This window comes from Drosophila elegans, unplaced genomic scaffold (assembly GCF_018152505.1).
Source record: "Drosophila elegans isolate 14027-0461.03 unplaced genomic scaffold, ASM1815250v1 contig_814, whole genome shotgun sequence".
NCBI classification, from domain to species: domain Eukaryota; kingdom Metazoa; phylum Arthropoda; class Insecta; order Diptera; family Drosophilidae; genus Drosophila; species Drosophila elegans.
Genome location: NW_024546167.1, coordinates 12,653,888 through 12,678,872, shown reverse-complemented (window position 1 = coordinate 12,678,872; position 24,985 = coordinate 12,653,888). Strand labels below are relative to the sequence as shown.

The following is a 24,985-nucleotide window of genomic DNA, read 5'->3' as shown; positions in this document are numbered from 1 at the left end:
GTTGGAAATCATAATAATTGCAAAGATTTATGGAAGACAGCTAAATTATTCAAGAAAACTGTGGCAAGAACTCTCACACTCTTTCTCTGCACCTTTGCTTCAGGTTAATTTCCACATATGAGACGTTGCCGTTTTAATTGTGAGAAAAGCTGATTGGGTCTCTGCCCGAAAACAAGTTTCGTCCGCTTCTCATTATTAAGTCTTACCTCGCTTCTGTTTTGTTGTGGCAACTATTTAGCGGTACCCATTCTGTTTCCTTGTCCCTCGGTTTTGGAGGTTATTCCGTTTCAATTGCCCAATATTAAATTTTTCAAGCGTAAACTTCAAAAGGCAACCACAAAAGCTTACATCTGTATAAATAGTCGTATAAGATTATGATAATTTTGGTTTGAGCAAATATTTCCTGTCTGTGGGACAAATATTTAAACTGGACTTTGGTAAATTATGTTTAAAAAGTAAATGAAAGAGTTCAATTAAATCTATTTAATATTATTTAAAAGGAAAATAAATACTAAATAAAAAAGATATTAAAACCGAAGCTTATTTTAGTGTTCAAAAGAAACGTCATGAGCAGTGTTTTTACTTTGGTGGGCACAACATGAACGAAAATCGACGACATTCTTAAATTATTCGTATTTATTTTCTGGTTTCCCCCACACATTGAACCGAAACTGAACTGAATTGGGGAAAATCCCTATATCATGGCTGTTGGCCCCCAAAATTCAGTAAATAACTGGAAGGGTGACAAGCTGGAGGATGGGGGCACGGTCACCCTTCACACCGGTTTACCTTCCACAACACCGACCGACGACTGTGTTGTTTCGGATGCTGTTGCAATTGCTGGTCGGCTGCAAGTTGCGATACTTTTTTTTCCACTTTTTTAACGGGCATTGCCAGTTGACAATTTCAATTGTCTTTCGTGGGAACGTCGCAGTTTCTATTTGGTTAAACCAACAAAAATAAAACTAAAACCTAACAAAAGTTTTTATAAATTAAAGCGCTTCCTCATTTTGGGCTCGTCCACTTGGCGTTTTCCGATTGGAGGATGGATGGCTGACGCTATGGGGCAGGCGAGAACTAATAGAAAAGCAGACAGACAAAACTTTTTACTTGGGTTTCATTTATTTATTTGTGCACTGCACAGTGGGCCAGAAAGTATATATTTGGTTCAAAAATTTGTCAGTTCCTTCCTTTTATAGTTCAACAACTGATTTTTTTTTTTTGCTTTGAGAGAATAAGTAAAGGGGTTTAATCAATTTTAGTATAGATAATAACTACTTAACAAAAAAAAAAATATTTAATTCACAAAATTTTGTTACTTTTTAATGTTTTTAATTGTTGTGTTTATATTTTGTACATAGTCTTTGGGTTGAATTTTTTAAAAGCGAAATCTTAAGCGACAGAACAAGTTTACAACGCCTCTTTTAAAAAGGAAATCTGTAGAAAGTTGTAAGTACAACAGCAACGACAGATAAATAAAGAAAACCAAGGAGTAGAAACAATTGTCGTTTTGACTGAGCCAAAAGCTACATTTAATTTGGTGTAAGATTTAAAAACAGAGTCAAGCAAGAGACAAACACTACACGTTTAACGAAATTAATGAAAGTGCGCAGCAAGGTAAGCTGTTACACTTTCATTTGTTCAGTGGTTGAACGGCTGTTAACTTGCTTGCGATTTTAAAAATACCTCCCCTCGTCTAAACGTGCCATGGCTACATCGAGAAAAGCTCGACACTATTTATAGTTAACATTTTACCCAATAAGCTGACTCTTCTTTTGCTCTCACTTCGTTTTCTGCTCTTTTGGCTTTGGTTTCGCTTCAAAGATTTACAATTTGATTTGCACTAATAATCAACATCGGTCCCTTTTCGTAGCTGTCAATTGTCCACAATCATATTAATTTCTTTTATTATATTTTATTTTTCCCAATAGCAGAAACATTTTGAAACTTCTTTTTGTGTGTTCGTAGTTGTTTATTTTGTCCCACCTTCTTCATCGGATTTTTTCTGTGTCAATTCTTTCAACATCACTTTTGTTAATATTGATTGGCCTCATTAATTGCAATTGCAAATATTTGCTGACCCAACTTTTAGCGAATATTAATTTTTCTCCAATTAAAACAGATATTTTTGTAAGTGTTTAAAGCTGTTGATGAAATTTGGGTAACCTGATTTATTTTATGCTTTCCAGTTGAAAAGGGCAGGAGCAGCCTTTATTTTTTTGAGCTTGCTTGAAATATAAAACGTATTGACTGATGTTCCAACGAACTACCTTTTTTGATACCCTCTCATAAATTGGTTTGTTAGGGATCAAATTATTATAGTTGTATGAACTACAAGTGTATATCAACGTCGGCTTGCTGAAAATATTTTGTAAACTGGTGTTATCGTTCAAGGGGCTTACATTGCGTTGTCATATTTATATTTATTTTGTCGTCTATGTCTTATGTGATCAGGTGTATTTGTGGTTTTTTGTGTGCGGCTATATCTTTGTTTTGGTCATCCATTTTCAAGTGCAAGTTTAAGGCGGTTTGAATAAATGGAAAATGTTTGATAATGTTCAATGTAACAACCGTAAAAGTCAGTATCAGCGGAACAACGATAAGAACAATACCTTTTTTTGTAGATAGTAAGTGTGGGCAGGTAGTTTACACACTTTTGAACTATTACAATATGTCCTTCAATTCAATTATAACGATAAACATGAAGACCATAAAAGCAGTTGGCATTCTGAAAACAAAAACTTTCAAAACGAAAAGCAAATAAAGTGTCAGGCAACTTAAAGAGAATAGGGGCAATTAGACGAAACTCACCAAGATAATTGAAATTTCGGTAATTCCAAAAATTTCATTTTACCATTTTAATTTCTTTGAGCTGCCGAAAACTTTGAGCTAGATAGATCGATAACAATATTATATGTATCTTTTCTTGATGCCTGTTGACACACTTAGAACTAACTTTAGTGAAATTAATTAAGTAAAACCTTTTTGCCAGCCCATATTATCCTCAATTACTCAACAAAAACTATTGCAGAATGTAGTAAAGTAACTGATTGACATAAACTTGTTATGTCATGGACGAGCTGACGAGAAGGGGGAAGCGCGAGGCAAGTAAATGCATATACATATGTGTGTCAAGAAAGGCGACTGTGGCTTCAAGTGCCGGCTAGTCTAGCAAAGTCATCTAGACATGAGCTGAGATTAGACATGTGTGCGGTCGCTTATTCAACTGACTGACTGCCTGACTGACTGACTGACTGCCTGGCTTTCAATGAAACGCTTACCGACCAAAATCCCCCGCCTTCTCTCTCAGTCGCTTGGTCGCTTGGAGGCTGCCTCGTGGCGCAATTAGAATTTATCGCATTTGGTGTCGTTGCTGTTGTCAAGTTGCGGATTCAATCCGCTGTGGTAATAACATACAAACAGCCTATTTGTTTGTATATAAGTTTGATATACAAAGGGGTATATTGTATTTGTAACAGGGTCAAAGATGATTTTCCTACTGAATCCGCATCGAGATAGTCTTGATTTTTGGCACTGCTAAATTAAAACAAAGAAGGTGTGTTGTAACGTGTTATGAAACTGGGCACTAATTATTACCGGATATCTCTGGTTTTAGTATATTTTCTTACATAAGCCAGTTTTTGCTATATTCTATAATTAAGTAAAGCCAAACAAAACTAACATGCCATAAATATTGGTTAAATAATTACTTACTGTATGTGAAGTTGTCAAAGCTTTTTTTTTGAATGTGTGCAATTGTTTTGATTATAGTTTGATTGCTCTTAATGCCAGACAAACCCCAAGTGGTTTATTATTAACTGCCTTTGAAGTATCAAGGGCATTTTCCAAAAATTTATTAAACAACAACGGATGAAGTAAATCTAGACCCGGAACAATAAACAGTAATAAAAAATCTGTGCAAAGCAAGAAATTAAATGTTTAACAAAAAACAAAGGCGGTAATCTAACGTATTTTGCTTTAATTTATTATTTAACCCCCTTTTTCGTAACCACAACCAAATCTAATCTTTGGAATTCTGATGAGTTTGCCAAATACGTCAAGTTGTGCCAAATGTAAAAAGTAATCAGTTCAATAAAACTTGTATTAATTGAGAGAGAGGGAGAGAGATAGAGGGGACATATATACAAAGATGAAAAATAAGTTAAAATATATATAGGTACATATATATACACATATCAAACTTCGCACGCGCGTATTCCAGTGCGAGTCATTGAATGTCGGTGCAAATGACTTCATCATCATCTCCATCACCATCGATGTGGACGAAGTTAGTGACAGATACTGATACGAACATATCTATCAGTGTTTCTGTATATACAGCTGCAAAACAAAAAAGTTTAATGCAAATTTCTGTTGTGAGTATGAAGGTAAATAGGACCGTTGCTTTACAAATTGACGTTCGTTTTATTCAATTTAAATTGTGAATGAGATGTGTGACATGTATTCAATGGTACTCTTTATGTTTTAATTAAGAAATAAAAATATAAAATTGAATAACAGTAAATAATAGTATAACCCAACAAATTCGTTTAAGGTACATGTAGTACTACTGATACTCAAAAAGTTGTGTTATTGACTTGACGAGCTCTGATCTTATATTTGAATTGTTCTGCCTGAAATCATTACACGCATACAAGCTCTGAAGTTCATACTTATTTAACCTGGTACTTGCTTAAAGACAAAGAGCCACATTTTTTATTACAATATACACACGTATATGGAATCTATATCTTTTTTTAATACAAGCACATATTTCCAACACATTCGCGAGAGAGGCAAACACAAAGACGGTTTTTTTTATGGTGACATGATTTAAAAATGCATTACATCAACAACTTTTGTGAAAACTTTTTGTTGTTCCTTTTTTTTTTGTACAAATGTGCGGATGACAGCGGAATACACTTGAGACAATTAGGAAACGTAACGAAAAATATATCACCATGTTGGCTTTGAGCTATATTACCTTATATTCATTCGGTTTTTGTACCTGTTATTCGTTCGGGAAAAAAGGGAATTTTTGCAAAAATATACAAATACAAAACATGTTGAAAACAGCGTTGAGGAAACTATAAATATGTATAGACTGTATAAAAAATTATTTATTATTAGGTTTAAGAAATGATTCTGTATTTTTGGCCACAAGCTGCCTATTACACTTAAATTGGAAATAATATACTTTTTGTTTTTTTTAATAATAAGTTTCTTCATCTTTACAACATGCTCATAAACAAATTTCCTTTTTAATTACAGGTAAGCTAAGTAAACAATTCAGTGTACGAACGTTAAACTTTAATGTAACAAGTAAAGGGTTAAGGGTAAGCATGATAAAAAAACAAAGCACATTTATAGCCGCTATCGCAAGGTTAGTTAAGGTCATTCAAGTATATTCACACTTGTTCGCTTAATTCAATTTAATCTAGAGCAGGGTTTTTTACCTGTATTTTAAAAGTTATATCCATATACAATAGCTGTAATTGGAACTGGGCAAATAAGTATATTGACTTAAACACTTTTTGTTATGACTACAAGGGCATACAAACTTCGGTTTGTCTGAGTTCGCTTCACATTCCGTGTTTGTTTTTCTTTTTATCAATTTCACCTGAACTTATTGCATTTACCTAATTGTTTTTGAGTGCGGCGGAACATGTGCTGGCCATAAAAGAAAATATATTTTCCGTTTGGTTCAACCATAAAACGTGGTCACTGAGTCATACTTAGTCAACATGAACACCTAATCGCAATTGTCTGCTTATAATGATCGATTATTTTTATCTGACTAGATTAGAGTGCGGCACTTAAATTGTACCATAATTTGTGTGTTGACATTAACCTTTAAATTTGGATTCATTGTGCTTTTAGATTTTTTTTTTGTATGAATAATAGGAAAATAATTTGAGTTATTTTTGCATTTATTTCTTTAAAGAACGGTTAAATACAAATTTTGTTGTGTTCATTTACTTTACAGAAACGCTATTTTCCATTTTTAAATTTAAAAAAAGGTTTTAAAGATTTTTTGAATTAGAACATAAGCATTCTTATGCTTACTGTTCTATGTTTTGGATATTGTAACTTTAAACTTAAGCTTATTTCTATATTCTGAGTCACTTCCGCATGGTCCAGATTTCCGCGAACCTATGACTTATTGCTTTTTAAAAAACCCAAACAAAAGTAAGCCCACATCCGGGGCACAAAGAATAAGACTCATAAGTATGTGGCAATCCTTTCAAATGAACTCCCCTCACGCGTGTCCCTGTGTGCGCTTAGAATTCATTATATGCATAACTGTCAGTCGGTTTCTGGACTTAGTTTTCATTACAGAAGGACCATTCAACTTTCAACGCATTCCAGAGGAAGCATCTCATTAAATTACAGACGTGCTGCGGCGTATTGAAAAACCTAGAAAAACAGAAGGCAGCAGCAATTTCAACTTGCATTTTCAGTCACGTATGCATGTGTACACAAACAAAAGGAAGGAAAAGGTGTATTGAAATATAAAAGCGATTATTATTGTCAATGGTTAGATCATGCCGCTAGATTACACCTACATACAGGGTACAATTTACATTTCGAAAGTATTCTATTGCATATTTGTTATTTATGGAAAGCTTTGACCTCCCTTGTTTTGTGGCGAATCCGAGTCGGAAATAGCCTAGATTTTCTGGAAGTTAAAAGTGCAGCTGCAACAACCTATTTAAAGTTTCATCGATTTTTTGTAGTGGCATTTCGCTGGTTAAATTCAACACCATTAGCCCTAGCCATCAATTACAGAGGACTATTAAAAAAGTTCTACTGCCGGCGCCATCGTGGATTGGTCACGCAATATGCATTCTTAATTTAGGAAAAACCAAGATAAATAACAGCTTATATAAGCAACCGGAGAGACTCCTTTTGAAAGGAGCTATATTAGTAGCTGTAATTACTTCAGTAGATTCTTTTTGAAAAAAAAAAACATTAAAGTTGTTAAAACTAAAGAAATATGATAATTTTTCTATTTTTAACCTCATACACATTACACTTTTAATGGGTTATGCCATAAGCTTAGCTTTAACGACAATAAATAATTGATATCAGAAAGTAAATAACGTTATTTACATTAGTTGAGAGTGCACTCTTCTGGACTTTAGATTATGTGTACTGTGAGTATCTCCCGGTTATTTTGCTTTTACCCTGAACAAGCGATAAAGTTCGCTGCCTGAGCTCGCCTTTGCCCCAGAACTTGGTAAAGGGCTGATAGTCATTCAAAGAGGGACTTTTGTTTTTGTTGGTTTAATTATAGACAACATAACATAATATGGCACAACAGATTAGGCTATAAATGGTTATTGAGGTTATCATAAACGGAACTAGAATATAAAGTCTGAATTTCCGTTTATTTCGGTAGTTGATAAGCTTTACTAGATCAGTCTGTCTGTCTTTTCGTGTATTTTTATTTATTTTCTAATGTTTAAGAACCTAAAAAGAGCGTCCTTCAAATATCGTTCAAGATATTTAAAATAAATCAAAAAGTACAGAGGACTGGCAGTTTTAAGTAAAATACATGTCTGTTATGTTTTTGTTATACTTTTTCTTTTTGATTTGTACTCGCAGAAAGATATTTTATTGACAAGGGTCAATGGAAGCCAGCTGGCACTCGGTTTTTGTTTGTTCTAAAGTATTTTGGTGATCATTGCGTCATTTTTGCGAATTTGCATTCAAAATGCGTTCGAGATATTTTGTGTATTTTAATTTGAAATTATTTTGGGTTTTTACAAATTGCAATCGAAATTAAAACCAAATTTTATTTATTTATTTGGAAAGGCATTTTATAATTTTTAATGGCTAAAATATTAAATGAAAATAAGCATGTTCAAAGTGCAATTCGATTAAGCAAACTAATTTTCCTTTGATAGACTATTCAAAACCTAATTATATGATTCATAAAAAAAAACACAGTTATTGAAATTACGTATCAACATAAAAAAGGGTGGCCATGATATCATTGATTTTTCTGGTTTTCATGGAAATTCAGAAAAAAAAAATCTTTTGAGTGGTCGTGCCAAGTCATGGGAAATACCTGCCGCATTTATATTTGCTTTTGCTGTTCGTGGTTTTTTCCTCCAATTTTCCTTGCGCTTAGATAGCAAAAAGCACAAACATTAAAATCGGCACTCAGTACATAAATATTTTGCAAAAAATAAATGCGGGCCCACGTCATAAATTGGTCTATAACGGCAGCATTTGTTTATCATTTCATCACGATGACGTTGTCTTGCAATCTCTGCCTATATCTACATATCTACATAAATTGGCATGCCGTCACTTTAATGTATCTATCAGATAATTCTGGCGAGGAATAATAAACATTCGTTTAATTTTCTGGCGTATTCCAGTAAACAACTGTGGGTTTCCACGCCGTATATCCATACACTTTGATACATTTTTGCGGTTATAAAAATGAAATAAATTTTTGTTTTGGTTTAGGTAAGTATTTGCCGAAAGTAGCTTAAACCCATTTTGAATTCCTGATGAGAATTTTCTGAAATTTGTTGTTTATAGGGTGAAAACTAAGTTTGGAAAGGTAGTTTTAAAATCATAACCATTTGTTGTGGGTGCACAATTTCAAAAGAAAACAAGTTAGCTCTGAAAACAGCTTACTTTTGCACAGCTGATTGTTAACCATCATTATATAACAAAAGTGCACATCTAATATCAAATTCAAGTCACACCCAGCTCTTTCTGGTTCCGATCACAAATTTAGTAGTATTAGTAGTGTCAGATTTTTACATTGCTTCAATGATGTCATCACCACAATTTATTTCCAGAATAATTGTCAGTTGCGTTGTGTAGTTTCGTTTGTCATTTCATTGTAGCTGATATTTGACAGTAAAACACTGTCACTGTGTCGCTCGCCAACATAAAAGTCACCTTGGTCACTCGTATAAGTTTCTTTTGTACGAAGTAGTAACAACATAATTGTTAAAATATTATGACCTAGTTTAAAATCGGGATCGATCGACTGAGTACCACAACTCTCATCATTGCAATAAACCCTTGAGAAGTTTTCTAAGCCATTAACTTTCCTGTCACGCAGGCCAGTCTCTTAACAATGTTTCCCTAACGAGCTGTGGCCCTCAAGGTGTTTTAGCCTCGCCTATTGCACTCAAGGTCAACTTTACTTTTAGCCATTCATATATTCCAATTAAGAGTTTTACTAAGAGTCCATTTAATTGCGAAAATGTAGTGAAAGTTTATCCCGCCTCCTGTTTCACATCTTTATATAAGTGGGCGACCATTAAGGGACCTCTGGCTCATGAGGGATGTTCTGGAAATGGAAAATCCACCTAGGACGAACCTACTCCCACAGTTCTGTACCGCACTTACCCACTCTGTCACTTTCTCCGGTTGCTTTTTGTCATTAAGCTGGAAAAACTTATATTTCTATCCCTTACTCTACGTTTTTCAAGCCCGTAGAGTATTCGCTTCTGGGAATTTATTGCAACTGCTTAAAACAGTGTGGGCAATTGTGTCAGCCTAATATCTTTATTAATCCTCAAAAAATAATTAAAAGGCTTCCCAGAAATGGTACTATTGAGCGCGTGCATATATAAAGGGGTGCCAAATACTAAGCTGACCTTAGGTAAAATCAGCATTCGCTCAGCTTGATTTTATAATGAATTTAATAGCTCAACAAACTAAAAAAAAATATAAATTTAGTGCCTTAAGTTATAAATTGAAAGACTTGTGCACCTTTAAATTGCTATAAATTATGGTGGGCATATTAAAAAGTGGTGACAGATGTAAAGTTAGCTTTAAATTAAAGCAACAATTGCTCATTTTTGTATACACAACATCACCAGTGACCAGTGCATTAAGTTACAAGTTAAAATACTTGTGTACTTTAAAATTTGAATAATTTCCTGTCGATTTCACTTTGATGTGGCATATGTTGCCCCGAACTAAACCAAATCAGTATAAACCGAAAATCATTGTGTTTTTAAGAGCTTAAAATATTTCGAAAAAGATGAGAGGGCATCTGGGTACATTTTGCGGATTCTGAGTCTCTAAGAGATTATGCCACCCATAAAGAGAAAAGCTATAGACAACATGCAAAGTCACAGCGACATGTGTGCAACAGCTGCAAAAGTGCGATCCAAGCGGATGGGTAACGGAAATATAGCTTATTTGGTAGTCTGACACTTTGCACCAAGTTGACTAAGAAAATACTCTTTTGTATCAAAATAATTAATATTATAAAAAAAAATTGTTTAGAGGCAAGGGTATGTAAATGGTAATTGTTGCTCATAATATTTAATATATTAATTAAAGAGTATTATAATCAATTAAAAACATTTAAAACATCATAGGGTGTTCAGACCAAATTGATTTACAGAAATATAACCAATACTTTATAAATCCATTAGCACTTTTCGCTGATGGCAGGCTATTTTCGTCATTGTCGCCATTTGAAATGATTGTTATCGAAATGTCCCATCTGTTCGGTGCTGATAAGTAAAACAGATACAATCATTGTTTGATTCGTGATTTCGAGCGAGTTCGTGGGTGAAATGAAATGCCAGCTTAATTATGGGTATAAATATTCGAGTGTTCTCATGAACTTGGTATCCAACCGAGGCACCCCACAAAAAAAAAAACATATTTAGCTTTAATTGTAAAATGTAAGGGTAAAAAAAAAGACAGCTAAAATAGCAAAGCAATTGTAATTACCAGAGAAATGCAGATGAAAAAGAATTACTAAGTGAATGCCGGTTCACTGAGCGGAATTCTCTTTTTGAAGCTTGATACTTAAAGTTTTCTTCCTTGAATCTCATGGTAGACATCATCCGCCTACTGCGATAAATAGGAATTTAAGAGAAAAGGCAAATATTAATACAACTGCGCGGTAATTAATAAATCACAGTTTTCAACGCCTCCGCCGTGTCGAGCCCCATTTCTCCCACTCACCTCTAAATACTTTGTTTACAACGTGCCTTTTATCGAATGGCGCCAGCTGTTTGTGTTGATATTGCTGTTGTTGTTGCCGTTGTTGTTGCCGTTGTTACATGCACATTATGTATATTATGCATTGAATTGAATTTGCCAACTTTTGTGCGACGGAAAATTGAGGAACAGTCGCACCCAAGTTGAATCAAGAACTTGTATCTGCTGCTTATTTGCTATTTGCATGAGCTGCATATTTTGCAAGAGATATTTGCTAATTTTGCGCTTTCTCTGTCTGCCTATCGTGCTACATTGTTTTGTTGTTGCTGCGTCATTCTTAATAAATAGACACCTTGTCCGCTAAATATTGTTTTCCTCCCATGTGTGTGTTTGTGGATGATGCAAGGTAAAGGTCAATGTGAAATCATAATAGTTTCATTATTAGTTTGATAATTATTTTGTTTTCCCCCATTTTGGTTGTAAAAAACAGGTTTATAAATTTTACTTTTTCTTGAGAGCTGCTTAATCGCAATCACAATCTCTCAAAATAAAAAAAAAACTGTTTTCTTTTTTTTTTTTTAATGATTACTCAAAAAAAAAAAAAAAAAATACATTAAACAAAATTTTGTTATGAACTTTATTAGTTGTAGTACAATTCTCGTGCCAGCTAGTGTATCTAAAATTTGACTTAAGGTTTAATAGAGTCTGATTGGAGAACAATTCAGTGATAAACTGGCAAATGTTTTCTCTCCAGGCAATTGCCAGCAAATTGCTTTTCTAATCGAATCAAACCCAATCAACGAGTCTGCAGGTAAAAATTCCAATTTCACTTTGCCCCCAGCTAAAAATCTAAGGCAAGTCATTAGAAATCATTGAGAGTTTGTCTGAGCTTTTTCACTCCCAGCCAGGTAATAATGGAAATAAATTTCCACAATGTGGAAATGAGCAACTGAGCAACTGAACAACTGCATAAAATCATCATTTGACTTGTGTAAAAATAGCCATTTCTATTTGTCAGTTAGTGGGCCAGTGATTTTACATGTCAGTAAACCAATCAAGGAATAGGAAACTTACGTTTGGCAAAGGATTGTTTTGGAGTGCGGCTTGGAAACCAAAAAAAAAAGTAAGGAAAGAAAGCCAAACCGAACCCAAATGACGACTAAACAGTTTTTTCCTAGAAAGCAATTTCCTCGGGGGCGTAACTGGGTTAAAGCTCCTTTGTGTTCTGATTGGTTTTTGGGAAGGTTTTTCCTGACGATGGGAAAGGCTAATGTGTGTAATATGCCTTATACTGAAAACGCTATTATGATTAATATTGGGTAAAACAGGTTAATGACTGGTCGATTCATCAGTTTTTAATTTACTGACATTTATTTTTTCAAAGTCTTTATTCACTTTTTTGTTAGGTGAAGATAATTATTATAAATGGGCACTTTGACATTAGGCAATAGAATAATGTCGTTTCAAATAGCCTAACACATTTTCTACCAGAGTCTCAGTGACCGATTAGTTAGTCATCAATCTAAAAATAAAAAAATTCGCACGACGTCAGTGACTAGAGATAAAACAGAACACAAATTAATTGCTAAGAGAAAAAAAGAAAACCTGAGTATGTAATCGTTGAGTAATGCGTCACTGATTTGGTATAAATCAAGAAATCGCGTCTAAAAACTTACGGAATAGTTTAGTAAATATTTGCATCAAGTGCCAAGTTCTCTGCTGTGGAGCGGCACTTCTGTCATGCGATTCCCCATTGCGTGTTGCCCCTTTAATTAGTTGAGTGCTGTTAAGAAGTGTTTAATTATTCAATATGCAAGGGAGGAAATTATGGTGTATAATTTTCTATATTACATCTGATTTGAAGAGTGATTTATGGAAGAAATCAATCACCGTGTTTGCACAGCGAAGTGTGATTGAGTCTCTTTGAGTCTTATAAGTAAATAAATAAAAAATAATGGTATTGAGTTTCTATTCAACACCTGTGATTTAAGTTTACATTTTTCTACTCACACATTCTCTCGAATAGCATTCATGTCAAACAATTTTGTGACCTTTGGTTTTCTTCTGCCTATTTTACTTGCAGCTGGGAGTGTTGCATACCATACCGGAGGCACCTCCTGCTCCACCAATTCCTCCTGCTCCACGACTCATCGTCAACCCTGAAAATGGCAGTTAAGTAACCAGCAAAAAAAAAAAAACACAACTGATAGAACTTAAACTAACAACAGAGTAACAAATAGTAAACCAAAAGAAAAGAAAGCTACAACTATCAAAGGTAAATGGTAAGGTGAGAGTTTTTAGAACCGCAACTACTAACCTATCGATTGCTTCACAGGTCAATTAAAGGCGGTGCTGCGCAACCGCTGGTGACTTTCCCATCCATTCCGCGGTAGGAGGACAAAAGAACCCAGATTGTTGGACAGGAATTGATGACACTTCTCGGGCCTAGCGCCCCTGGCATGGCCTTTATGATGAAAAAGAAGAAGTACAAGTTCAACGTTGAAGTGCAGCTGCAGGATTTAGTCGAGGTGGCCCTGGTCAATGAGGTGTTGTTTGCCAAGATACGACTGCTCGATGGCGGATCGTTTCAGGAGTACAGTAGTCGGTAAGTTTTCACTACAGTTGGGATACAATTGAATCATGTAATAATGAAATTATCATCAACACAGCGAGGAAGTGCGCAACCATCGGGTGGAGTGGAACCGCAGCTTTGAGTTTCCCTGCAAGATGAGCGCAAATGCATCGACCGGCGTTCTGGATCCCTGCCACCTGCGCATCTCGATACGCAAAGAGATGAAGGGCGGTCGCAGTTACTATAAGTTGGGTTTCATCGACCTCAATCTTGCCGAGTTCGCCGGTGCCGGGCTCACCTCGCGTCGCTTCCTGCTCGAGGGCTACGACTCGCGACATCGCCTGGACAACTCCATGCTGCGTGTTAGCATCAAGATGCACATGCTCAGCGGTGATATTCTCTTCAAGGCGTAAGTACTTGAAATGGAGTTCCCCATTTTGCCAGCAAAGTATCATTAAATTGCCCTTGCAGACCCACTCCGAACCTGAAGAGCAAGCAGAGCAAGCCGTCAATGGATGATTTGACCAATGCGGCCACTGGAGTGGGTCTTCAAACTCCGACGGCCAACGCTTTGCCCAGTATGGGCAGTGGCAGTGGCAGTGGCGGCGGCGCCTCCATTCCTCTGGGCGGCAGTGGGGCCACCTTGGGCGGAGTTCCCGCCACCCAATCGCTGCCGGGAACGCGGCCCGTCTCCACCGCAAAGGAGGAGGGTGAGTAGTCGGGATTGGGGATTATTTATGATATTTTATAGTAGAGTACAAGGGTAAAATGGATTCGTTGACCTCCAAAAAGTTGATATTTGTACATATACTCCTTATCCCCGCGACAACAGCCAAGTTCCGTCTGTCCTTCAATATGAACAGAACAGAATCACATGGCCTATAAGAGCAAAAAGTTGTTTTCTTTTCAAATTGTAGAGACATCTCTTTTTGTCCCACCAATCTGCAAGGGCCCGAGTTCAATAGCCTAATAACCATTTTGTTAAACTGCTTGGTAATACACAATGGGCAAAAAAGTGCAAAGTGTTCTTAAACTTATTTTGCCTACTGCAAGTTTTTCAAACATCGTAAACAAGGCTGATTTAACGTCATATGAATATAATACAAATGTTCCATCAATGTATTTCTTTACTAAACATCTTTATCTCTCTTGTTTTTATTTCGTGTTTAACTCGAATCTAATCTAGATTGTATAAATGTAGACAATTTGTCTTGTTTTTATAATAAGTTTCTATTGAACTTTTATAGAATGTATAAAGATTAAAATCAATTCTATTTGACCGTAACTCCAATTTTTAATGTATATTTTACTTCTCTTTAAATAATATATTTTAAATCTTAAGTTAAAAAAGTAACAAATTGCAATATCAATACTACATATATGAAGTATTTCCCCTTCAGCAATTCTTGCAGAAATCGATAACCAGGCTTTGATAGCGGCCATCGTGACGGACTCCGGCTTGTCGGAGTCCTCGGAGTCGGCCGTAACGTTGACCACGGATAATCTTCAGCAACATGCCGCCGCCGCCGCTTCCAATGCCATTAATCCGGTGAACCAGGCGCTCCCGGGACCGGGAATCATTGGCAGCAACAACTACGGAACCACTGGAGTGGTAATCGGGTTTTCTGGAGGCGGCAACGCCACCCTCATGGAAATGGGCCATTCAAGAAATTCCAGTAATACTAGTCAAGTGGGTACATGGCCTAAGCATTTTTAGTACAAACACCTAATGTTCTTCGTCTTCGTCTTCCTCCAAATCAGATGTCAAAAGGTTCGGGTTATAGTAGTTTTTCGCACAGTCAACATTCAAGGCAAAGTTCCGAGGGTGATTCGGGACATGCTAGGTAAGTCGACGAAACCAATTTAAATTATTACTATCTATTCTGTAAAAAAGCCTTCTCTTATTTTCTTGTACAATTAATTTTGACATATTTTGCCAAAGATTCGTGTAAGATTTAAATAGTTTAAATAACATTTGCTATACTATAATGCTGAAATCTTTACATGCGTTATATATGCTAAAGCCGTACTTAACAACCTAATTTAATTGTGTCTAAAACTCCTATCTAACGCAAATACACTGAACGAAATAATACCTTACGCGACAAGTCTGTACTGACTTGAATAATGTAACCATTGCTCGTTTTCAAGTATACTAAAACACATATTAAATACTTTATCAACAACTTAAACAACCAAATACTTCTACACCCACACAGAAAACTGTTTAAGTTCGAACTTAAAAAACTCTTTTATTTTTAATTATATTTTATTATTGAATTTATTTTTGTACATATATATAAATTAATTATTTTTAATTACGTATAGTAGTTACGTTTTTTATGCCTAAATATTTTTTAAAACTTAAATTTATAAATTTTAGTTTTTGATCTTTTTAGATCTGTTTATCATTTCTAGTCCATAAGTAAAATTTTAAAATTCGAAATTGTGTGTAACTTAAACAAAAAAGCTTAAGGTGCTTTGCTGATTCTAAGTGCTAACATTTTCTATAGGGATGTCAATGCACAATGCAGCTACGTTCCGTTCTGTTCAATTATCTTATGCTAATTTATTGTTAATACTGCATGGATTTGCTGGGCGGATGCTGCCATAACATTGCTTAGTTTAAGGTCAAAGGATGGCATGTGCAAGATCGAGGTCACCAGTTGACAGGTCTTAATATCCTTGCTCCTCCCATGACCAGACTGACTGTCTGCCATTTGGTAGCCCAGCGAAATTGCATGTTGGCTGCAATTCAAAAATGAATGCTGCCAGTGATTAGAGGGGGGTTTTTTTCCGCGGGGTGGGGCAGTAGGACTCAATATGAGAAATTGTTGTGACTTGGTCGCGCTTATATATATATATATATATATATATATATATGATGACTTCATCAACCGACTGGCGTCATGAGGCGTGCGCAAAGGTCTTTTGCCCTGGCCGCCACAACTGGGTGTTTCGTTTTTTAAGTCAATTCTGGTTTTGACTTTTGGCCTTATGTGTGCCGTGCATTAGCTTTGCGTGAATGGAACTCAGATAAATATTTGGCTAATGTCGAGGTCACCAAAATTGTCCAAACATGATTTAAAATATAACATCTCAATGTAAAATATATGGGTTGGAGCACAGAATCTTACATATTGTTTAGTTTGAATATAAAACAGTGGTATGATTTGGTTATAAAAATCTAGCATAATTTAAACATGGTTGAGGTCACCTATATACTAAAAAACTAACATCTTTTGTGTTTAAATTGGTTCTGTAATCTGGTCTTACGGTAGTTTTTACACTTTGTTAGTTTAATTATTATATAGATTTTATTTTAATGTTAATCCAACTTATTGCTAAATATTATACAATTAATTTTGTTTTTCTTTCTTTTTTAAACTAAATTTATGTTTTGTATATAACAAACTGGGGTATATGGCCAACTAACCAACTGCCCAAAAACTTCTCCAATAACACCAATTAAATTGAAAATCAATAAACGACTGCCTGCCTTCCAAATCAATACCAACGAACTATAGTCGTTTTAGAAAATCCATTTCTCTACTTAATAGACTCAATCAGAGAGCAATTAATGCCATGAAATTGAATATACATCGCGGACCAAAAGGTCCGGAGCAGCAGCTGCCGGCCGGTGTGCAAGTGGTGCACAAAAGCAGCCACCATGTCCAAACCACCCACCTCAGTCTCAGCACCACCATCGAGTATGTGAGCGAGGAGCAGCTCTTCCAGACTCCGAATGCCACCATGAGCACCTCTGGCGCGTTGGCCTTTGAGGATTTCCGCACCCCGATAGGCGAACTGGCCGGAGGTCCGCACTTCCATCCGCTGGGAGCGGCAGCCCGGGCAGGCGAGGGTGCCAGTCCCTGCTCCACCACCGCCTACCGCAGGACCGGATCTCCGTCCCATGCCACACAGTATTACGACAGCGGCGAGGCCAGCGACACGGATGAGTATCTCAACGAGGACTCGGGCGACAATGATTCCGGGCTGGAGGAGAACTTCCATACGCCGCGCGTGGCCAAGATCAAGTCGATGGAGAATCTCTCGATTCTGGAGATGGAGTTTCACAAGGCCTCCATGGAGCTGGACCGCAACTCGCCGCGCCGCCTCAAGCAGCTGGCCGAGCATGCCCAGATACCCAAGATGAAGTCGCTGAACAATCTGTGCTTCGACGAGTATGCGGAGCAATCGGTTCGCGAGGAGTTCCAGCGCATGCACGAGCAGTCGCTGGAGGAGCGGATGCGATTCCAGCAGCAGCACCACCAACTGCGAAAGAGCTCCACCGCCTCGAACGGATCGGCGGCTAAGCTGTATGTGAAGCATCTGACCCACCAGAGCCAGCATCACATGAAGGTGGGCAATGCCAAGTTCATCGGTCAGGATGGTCAGGAGAGTCCGCAGTCGCTGCACTATCCCATTCAGAAGATGCGATCGATGGGCACCATACCGGACATTGTGAGCGAACGGATCGAGGCGGACCCATTCCTCACGCCGACGACCGAGCGAAAGCCGAATTTCCCGCGCCTCATCCAGTCGGCTGAGAAGCCGGCGCTGGGCAGCAGCTATGTGAATCGATTGCTCACCTACGACGTGGTCGACTCGCCGTCAATGTCGTTTATGTCACGGACGCCTTTCCAGCGGGCCTATAGACGTAATATACAGCCGGTCAACGCTTCTTCGACGCCACTGGGCAACCAGGAATCCTTCGTCGCCCGGCCACATTCCACGAATGCTGCCTACGAGCTAATGAGGTGCGTCGCGATTTGATTATCAACAAACGTCCAACCAACAAAAGATAAATCCCATGAAACGATTCCTATAACTACTAGTTTCATATTCAAAGCAACTAGAAAGCGAAGGGTTACTCGTTACTCGTTGAAAGTTTCTCGTTACTGTTTAAAGTGTGTTCCTAAATGTTTAGCTTATGTCGCTGCTTAAGTTGCGACATATATAGTCCTAGAATTAGTCCTGGTCCTTGGTATTGGTCCACTACCCCACACAAACGTTATCCGTTTTCATTTAACATTGTCACCTCTTTTTCGTTACTCGTTTGTTTTGCCCTTTGTTTTGTTTTGTTTTTGTTCCAATTTCTACTAATCATTAATGGTTTTTATTGAGTACTTTGGGTTTGAGTACTTCTTAGAGATTACACGTAAGGTTACAAAGGTTCTAAAGCAAAATAAAAACTGTACAGCAATTATCTTAATCAGGTTTTACGACGGCTAACTTACCTTACGCAATTTTAACGATCTAATCAAACTAATCTTAAAAATATAATAGCCGTAGAATAATTCCACTGACGCCATCTTTTAAAAAAAAAGACTTACTCAATTACAAAATTATATTTAAATGCCTAGTATATCAGTAAAGGATTCCCGTTTTCCATTATATCGTTCTATAAACCGATGAAACGTTTTAGGGTCTTAAAAACTTTTTTCAATCTGTAATTTTCATTATCAGGGTGTCCAAAAAATGTACGTTGTGGAAAAGTTCCTTTTTATTAAATTTTCCTTTTTTTTACTTTTATATATACATATTGCTATTATAATTATACAACAATTTCCATTACTAGTAGTTCTGACCAAATTTATAGTTTGGCTTTCAAATTTTGGTTAAAACTGCTTGGTTAATACAATTCTGATTTCGATCATCCGCGAAAACATATACTCACACACTACACACATTTACATTGATTTCCAATATCAAACGCTCTGATATATACTACATATAAAACGCATAAACTGAAATCATTCGCTTCTTCTAAATAGTATAGAAAAAGTTAAAAAAAAGAAAACAAACACCAATATTTGGTGGCTTTTTATTTATTTTGTGGTTTTACAAAATACGTTGTTTCGAAATACCTGTTTTGAAAGTTATTATTTATTATACCAGTGTGTCTATATTATATTGTTGTGTTGTTCTGTGTCTAAATAAAAAATATTCGCATTTAACGACGCGTTCATCCAGAAGCTTCAGTGGAGTTCCCCGTCGACTCTTCGACGGCAATGGCAGCAGCCAAACCAGCGGTGCTGTGGCCAGCACCACCAACAGGCAACAGCAGCAGCAGCAGGCGGTGGCCGGAGGATCCAATTGTTATGTGGTCGGATCCAGTTCATCGCCATGCGGAACCCTGGCCAGTATACACTCGAACCACTCGGCCTCGTCCTCGAATGGCACCAACAGCAGCAGCAGCGGAGCACTCATTACCTTTCAATGCAATCCCGGAGGAATTGGTCCGGACACTGTGGACGCACCACTCACCCACCAAATGCAGCAGCATCAGCAGCAGCAGCAGACGACAGTGGGATCGCCGAATGGTCATGGCAACAGTCCCCGTACGGGCGATGCACTCAGCTCGATGGCCGCCAGTCCCACGGATGCGTGCAGCATCCGTTCCAATCCATCGGCCGCCTCGCTACTCCTGTCCACGTCGGCGGCTGCCGCAGAGGCTTCTGCCATGGCCTCGGCCACCACAATGTCCGTGACGGGTGCCACACTTTCGCCGCTGGCCACCACCCAAATCATTCGCCGCCCTAGCATCACCATGATGTGGGTTGACTTACAGTTCGCTCATGGGTTTCGAACTCTTTACTTGTTCACTTTCGTACTGTTAGCTTTTGAGTTGTAATGCCAAATGTTTATGGAACGTCCAGAAACTAGCGAATTTCCATCTCCTGCTAAAATTATGTGGTATTTAAATAATACAGATTTGAAATTATTTCCGCAGGAAGGAGGATAAGCTGATCTGCATTTTCTGCTACCAACCCTAGTTATAAGTTTTCCTTTTTAAATAATGCTCATTTATTTATAATTTATGAAATACAAATATCTTATTTTCACGTTTATGTAATTATTTTCATTTAGAAAATTAGCGATCAATCTATTTGGGAACAAATAAAGTTTGATTCATATTGTTTTCCTGAATTTGTTTTTTAATTTTCACAACAAATTTAATCAAACTACGATTTTTTTGGATATTTATTCAAATCGAGAAAACCAAACAGTTTTCTTAGTATTTTGATTTGATGACATTTGTTGATTTTGCGTCACACTCGTATATCAGCATATTCATTTCATAAATTAAAAAGCGCACAGTGTTTGGTTGGCATGCTATGACCAAAATGTACCCAAACTTTGTATTGTTCTGCCTTGTTTATTTTTTTTGCCTGCGTTTCTGTTGTCCTGTTTTTATTGCAATTATTATACACACGCCAGAAGGTTTTATTCTTTAATGCACTTATATGTATAGTCTGTTTAATTATTGAATAAGTACATGGGCTTTAAGATTGTTAACAACCAAGATTATTATGTATCCACAGGAATCCCAGTTCCGGTTCGTTAGTTATAAGTGAAACAGGATCTCTAGATCGGACGAAAAGCAGCGGTGAGAAGCGCAAGAAAGGAGCGCTGGATGATGGGCCACGCGTTTCGGATCGAGTGGAGGAGACGCGGGTCAATCCAGACTTCTTAATTGATGAGATTTTGAAGGACACTAAGCTGGATCAGCTGGAGGAATCCGCAGAAAGTAAGTAGCTCAACGAGACTTGCCTATCAGTATGTAAAAATTAACTATACCATTTTTGTTTATCTAGCCTCAGGGCTTCAGCTGTACATCGCTCGCGATGGAACCGCCTCGTTGGGCGGACACGAGGTCAAGTCAAGCGTTCGAGCGGGTGCCCTCAAACAGGTCGTGATGCAGGATAGAAGATAGTAGTGTCCGGGACTCCTAAGTGTTTTTTAAAATGAATTAGAAGACTTACCGATCGAGTAAAAATAACAGAAAGTGTAACAACTAATCTATAGTTTAGGAAATGCAAACATGTTTACTTGCAAACTAAAGTGAGAATACAAATACGCTATATATATGAGTATATAAATGTATGTCATGTCGAAACTACACTACTATGAATGTAATTAACGAGCTATATATATATATGCTGCTAAAACAATATGCATAAACCTAGACGGGGCAATATTGCGTTCAACTCTGTCTTTATTAACATGACTAGGTGTTTTGGCAAGTGTTGTGGATCAGGTAAACAACCGCTAAGAATTAGGAAAACCAAAAATGAACTTCGTAATCCGGCACTTTAAATATGCATGGAAATAACACAATGAAAATCAATCTATATATGAGATACAAATTTAAATTCTAATTTTCAAAATTATGATTTCGATTTTTGCTTCCATCAATATGTCCAGCCTCAGGCATTAAAAAATATACCCAGAAAAATAATCGAAACAAAATGCAAATTTTCCATACAAACAAAACTACATACTTCGGGATCGATCTGCTATATATGATGTTACATGCCATAACTAATACAAAGCTTCAAAATTATAATCCCGATTTGTAGTAATCATCGAAATATAACGCATCAATCAAAATCAAAATAAGTTAAATAATCAGCTAAAATAGTTATACATTTACCCATTCAGCCTGTAATTTGCATTTTGATTTTGACAATTTTTTTATTACCATTCACAAAGAATTTTACTTTATTAGCCTCATACATCGTTGTACATTGCTAACTGGTATTCTTAGCTCGTAGTTAGTATTTTAAACTTTCGTAAATCGTTAACGCAAATTGTGAAAATATTGCAAAAACCAATACAAATTTCAATATTTCGATGTAAAATATATATTTTTGAGTTTATTATTTTTGTATAATCATCAGTTCAAAAGCAAGCAACGCGTTAGGTGTGAAAACAAAACATGCAATTAGTTATTAGCTATAGTTTTATGTTGATAATGTCTGTGTAAAATTGCTTTAGTTATTTTTCGATAATTTGTAAAAAAGAGGAGAATTCGAAGAGCTCCAGGTTAGTTTTTTAAATTGTACATGAAACAACAAAAAAAAAAAATACAAAAATAAAAACAATAGATAAATGTCGAATATTTCGAGTTGGTCAAATGTTGTTGATTATTGAGGTACACACAAATAAATTCCTAATTACTTGAAATCATGCAAATGTAGTTTAAAATATTCATTGAAATGAAATCTTCATTGCACTATTCGTGATCCTTGAATTATAAACTTTAATAATATACATTATCAACAACAGTTGACCAACTCAACTGACAAATTTGTGTGAAAATCTTTGAGCTGAACTTTAAAAAAAAGTTTTAAATACAAAAATAAAAAAAAAATATGTGACAAATTCAATTACCAATAAACAACATTAATATAGTTAAAAATGAGCATAAATGGAATATTTATTTCAAAGAGGATTTCTTACAAAACGCAGGTAAGTTCCATTATGAGCAGCCAGGACAAAGGCCTTGGGATCGAATTTCATTACCGGCAAAGTCCCATCGCAGAGCTCAACCCGAAAGTTCTTGAGAATGTGCAACAATCCAACTTTGATCTCCAACTGACCTAGTAGTGTTCCAATGCAGCCCCTGGGACCAGCGCCAAAGGGCAGATATGTCATTGGATGGTGCTGCTGGCGTTGCTCGGCCGAGAAGCGTTCCGGATCGAAGACATCGGGATTTGGCCAGTACTGAAATCATTGCAATTATAGAATATAGATTGATAATAGTGTAACTTCATCTGACCTGTGCATTGCGATGCAATCCCAATACTGATATATAAACAGGCATACCCGCACTCAATTTAAACGGCGATCCACAGTTCCACGATGAGAGATCGTAGCCTTCGCGGGCATTGCAGCATCGGTCCAGGAATGCCGTCGGCGGATATAGCCTCAGCACTTCGTCCACCACCTGTCGCAGGTACACCAAACCGGTGACCGTGTCGCAACTAAACTTCTGATCATTAGACTTTAAGGCCTCGCGAATCTCCTCCCGCAAGCGGTTTTGAATCGCTGGCTTTTTGGCCAACTCATATAGGGCGAAGGTTATGGTAGACGATGAGGTGTCAAAGCCGGCCAAAAGCAGAAAAGAAGCCTGAGCCACAAAGAAATCCGGACGATGGACTATGCTCTCCGTCGACTCGGTACGCTTTAGCTGCAGGAATATGTCGATCAAATCGTTGCGCCTTTCACCACTTTCCTCGCGTCGGGCCAGTACATAGTCCATGGACTGGCGCATAAATCGTTCATACTCATCCGAGTACAGATGAGTGCGAACCCGTCGCGATAATCGCGGAAAGAAGAACATGGTGAAGAGGTGCAACAGGCGCTTCGGTCGCGGATCGTTGACCTCGACACACATGCGACGGAACTCCGCCTCCGGATTTTGCAGACTATGTGCCTCAATGCCAAAGGCCAGTGATGCAATAATGTCCGTGGTGAAGAGGGCACACAATTGCTTGACCTCCAGCTCCACACTATCCCCGCCCATGAGCTTCTCCTCCATATGCTCCTCAAGCTTCTGTCCAATGCTCTCCAGAAGGCCGTACATCTGACGCACCTTTCCGACAGCAAAGAATGGTGCAAAGATCCTGTGCGTCTCCCGCCACGTTTCGTATTTGGCGAAGAATAGGTTCTGGGAACCCATTGTGTCGCACACGGGATCTGTGGTCTCAAAGCGGCTTGAGAACTGCGCAAAATCCTCGACCATGATGCGCTTGATCAGAGCCGGATCTCGAATGAGCAGCGCATGGTTGTGCAGGACGTGGATTCCCACGTAGGCTCGGCCTTCAGCCTCCGCACTCTCGTAAAGCTCCCGGAATTGATCGCCAAAGCAGCACCCGCCTCGCAACAGTTTCCACACGTTTCCCACAAAGGGCGTGGCCGGGATAAAGGGAACGCCCAAACGTTGCCAGTGGCTAAAATGATGTCGTTGCCACAGCCAAACGATCACCAATCCGAGTAGTAATCCACTGACTACCACCGGGATTAGGACTATTGATCCAAAAGCCACAATAATGAAAAATATGACAGCAATCATGATTACGTGAAGACTGTCTGACTGCCTGACCACAACTGAACGAGTGCACTAAGCTCAATTATCGCACGCGTCCGTATAGTCTATTAAATGAGCAAATTTTTCGCTCTCCCTTATAAAACACCCGACCAGAATTTCCCTATCGGTTTGTAAGTGCACGCTCCTTATCTTTTAGCCCTCAGGTAATCTTTTAAAGCCCACAGAACATTGAGCACTAAACAAACAAATTTACACTCTCTTCTTTCTTTCAAATATTCGTTGCGGATTCTTATCGATCAAGCCATTAAACTATTTTAGTGCGTAATTGAGGTAAATAAAACAAGAATTATGTACTAGAAGTTGTCGAACTTTGAACTAAACTAATTATTAAAGCTACTTAAGCATGCTCGATTTCTCGATTTCTCATTTTCATTTAACTCCATTCTAAACCCAGTTTCTGAACTTTACAATCATAATAAGTATAGCCTGACTGTTTAACAGAGGATCAAAAAGACATAAGCGATAAAGCGACGTTGAGTTGTAACTTCCATAAAAATAAAATATAAATTATAACATATTTGCATGACAAGAAATTAAACAATTTATTCAAATAGGTCAGTGGTGTATATAAAACC

The 24,985-nt window shown here is 37.4% G+C and overlaps 2 protein-coding genes across 11 annotated transcripts in view; one reads left to right on the top strand and one right to left on the bottom strand.

Moving 5' to 3' along the window:
* LOC108138765 (protein FAM102A) overlaps window positions 1–22,721 on the top strand; it is a 28,436-nt gene extending 5,715 nt beyond the window's left edge. For 3 of the 9 annotated variants that reach the window (XM_017261176.2, XM_017261177.2, XM_017261179.2), the window contains 9 exons: window positions 13,022–13,213; window positions 13,274–13,543; window positions 13,608–13,919; window positions 13,982–14,220; window positions 14,911–15,200; window positions 15,272–15,354; window positions 17,038–18,270; window positions 20,839–21,044; window positions 21,112–22,721. In XM_017261176.2, the coding sequence (XP_017116665.1) occupies window positions 13,368–13,543; window positions 13,608–13,919; window positions 13,982–14,220; window positions 14,911–15,200; window positions 15,272–15,354; window positions 17,038–18,270; window positions 20,839–21,044; window positions 21,112–21,230 (2,658 nt within the window). In that variant the 5' untranslated portion in view covers window positions 13,022–13,213; window positions 13,274–13,367 and the 3' untranslated portion in view covers window positions 21,231–22,721. Of the gene's footprint in view, window positions 1–5,289; window positions 5,337–13,021; window positions 13,214–13,273; window positions 13,544–13,607; window positions 13,920–13,981; window positions 14,221–14,910; window positions 15,201–15,271; window positions 15,355–17,037; window positions 18,271–19,486; window positions 20,069–20,838; window positions 21,045–21,111 lie in introns of those variants that run through there. The other 6 variants (XM_017261186.2, XM_017261178.2, XM_017261184.2 and 3 more) reach the window with 6 other exon arrangements.
* On the bottom strand, window positions 22,712–24,458 carry LOC108138766 (probable cytochrome P450 6t1). Of its 2 annotated transcripts, none has more exons than XM_017261188.2 (2): window positions 23,126–24,458; window positions 22,712–23,023 (listed from the first exon to the last, which is right to left on the bottom strand). In XM_017261188.2, the coding sequence occupies exons 1-2, from the start codon at window positions 24,372–24,374 to the stop codon at window positions 22,845–22,847; spliced, it is 1,428 nt and encodes a 475-aa protein (XP_017116677.1). In that variant the 5' UTR covers window positions 24,375–24,458; the 3' UTR covers window positions 22,712–22,844. The 2 variants fall into 2 exon arrangements, with proteins under 2 accessions (XP_017116677.1, XP_017116676.1); XM_017261187.2 differs by having other exon boundaries at window positions 23,079–24,455.
* Window positions 24,459–24,985: the final 527 nt, after the last annotated feature.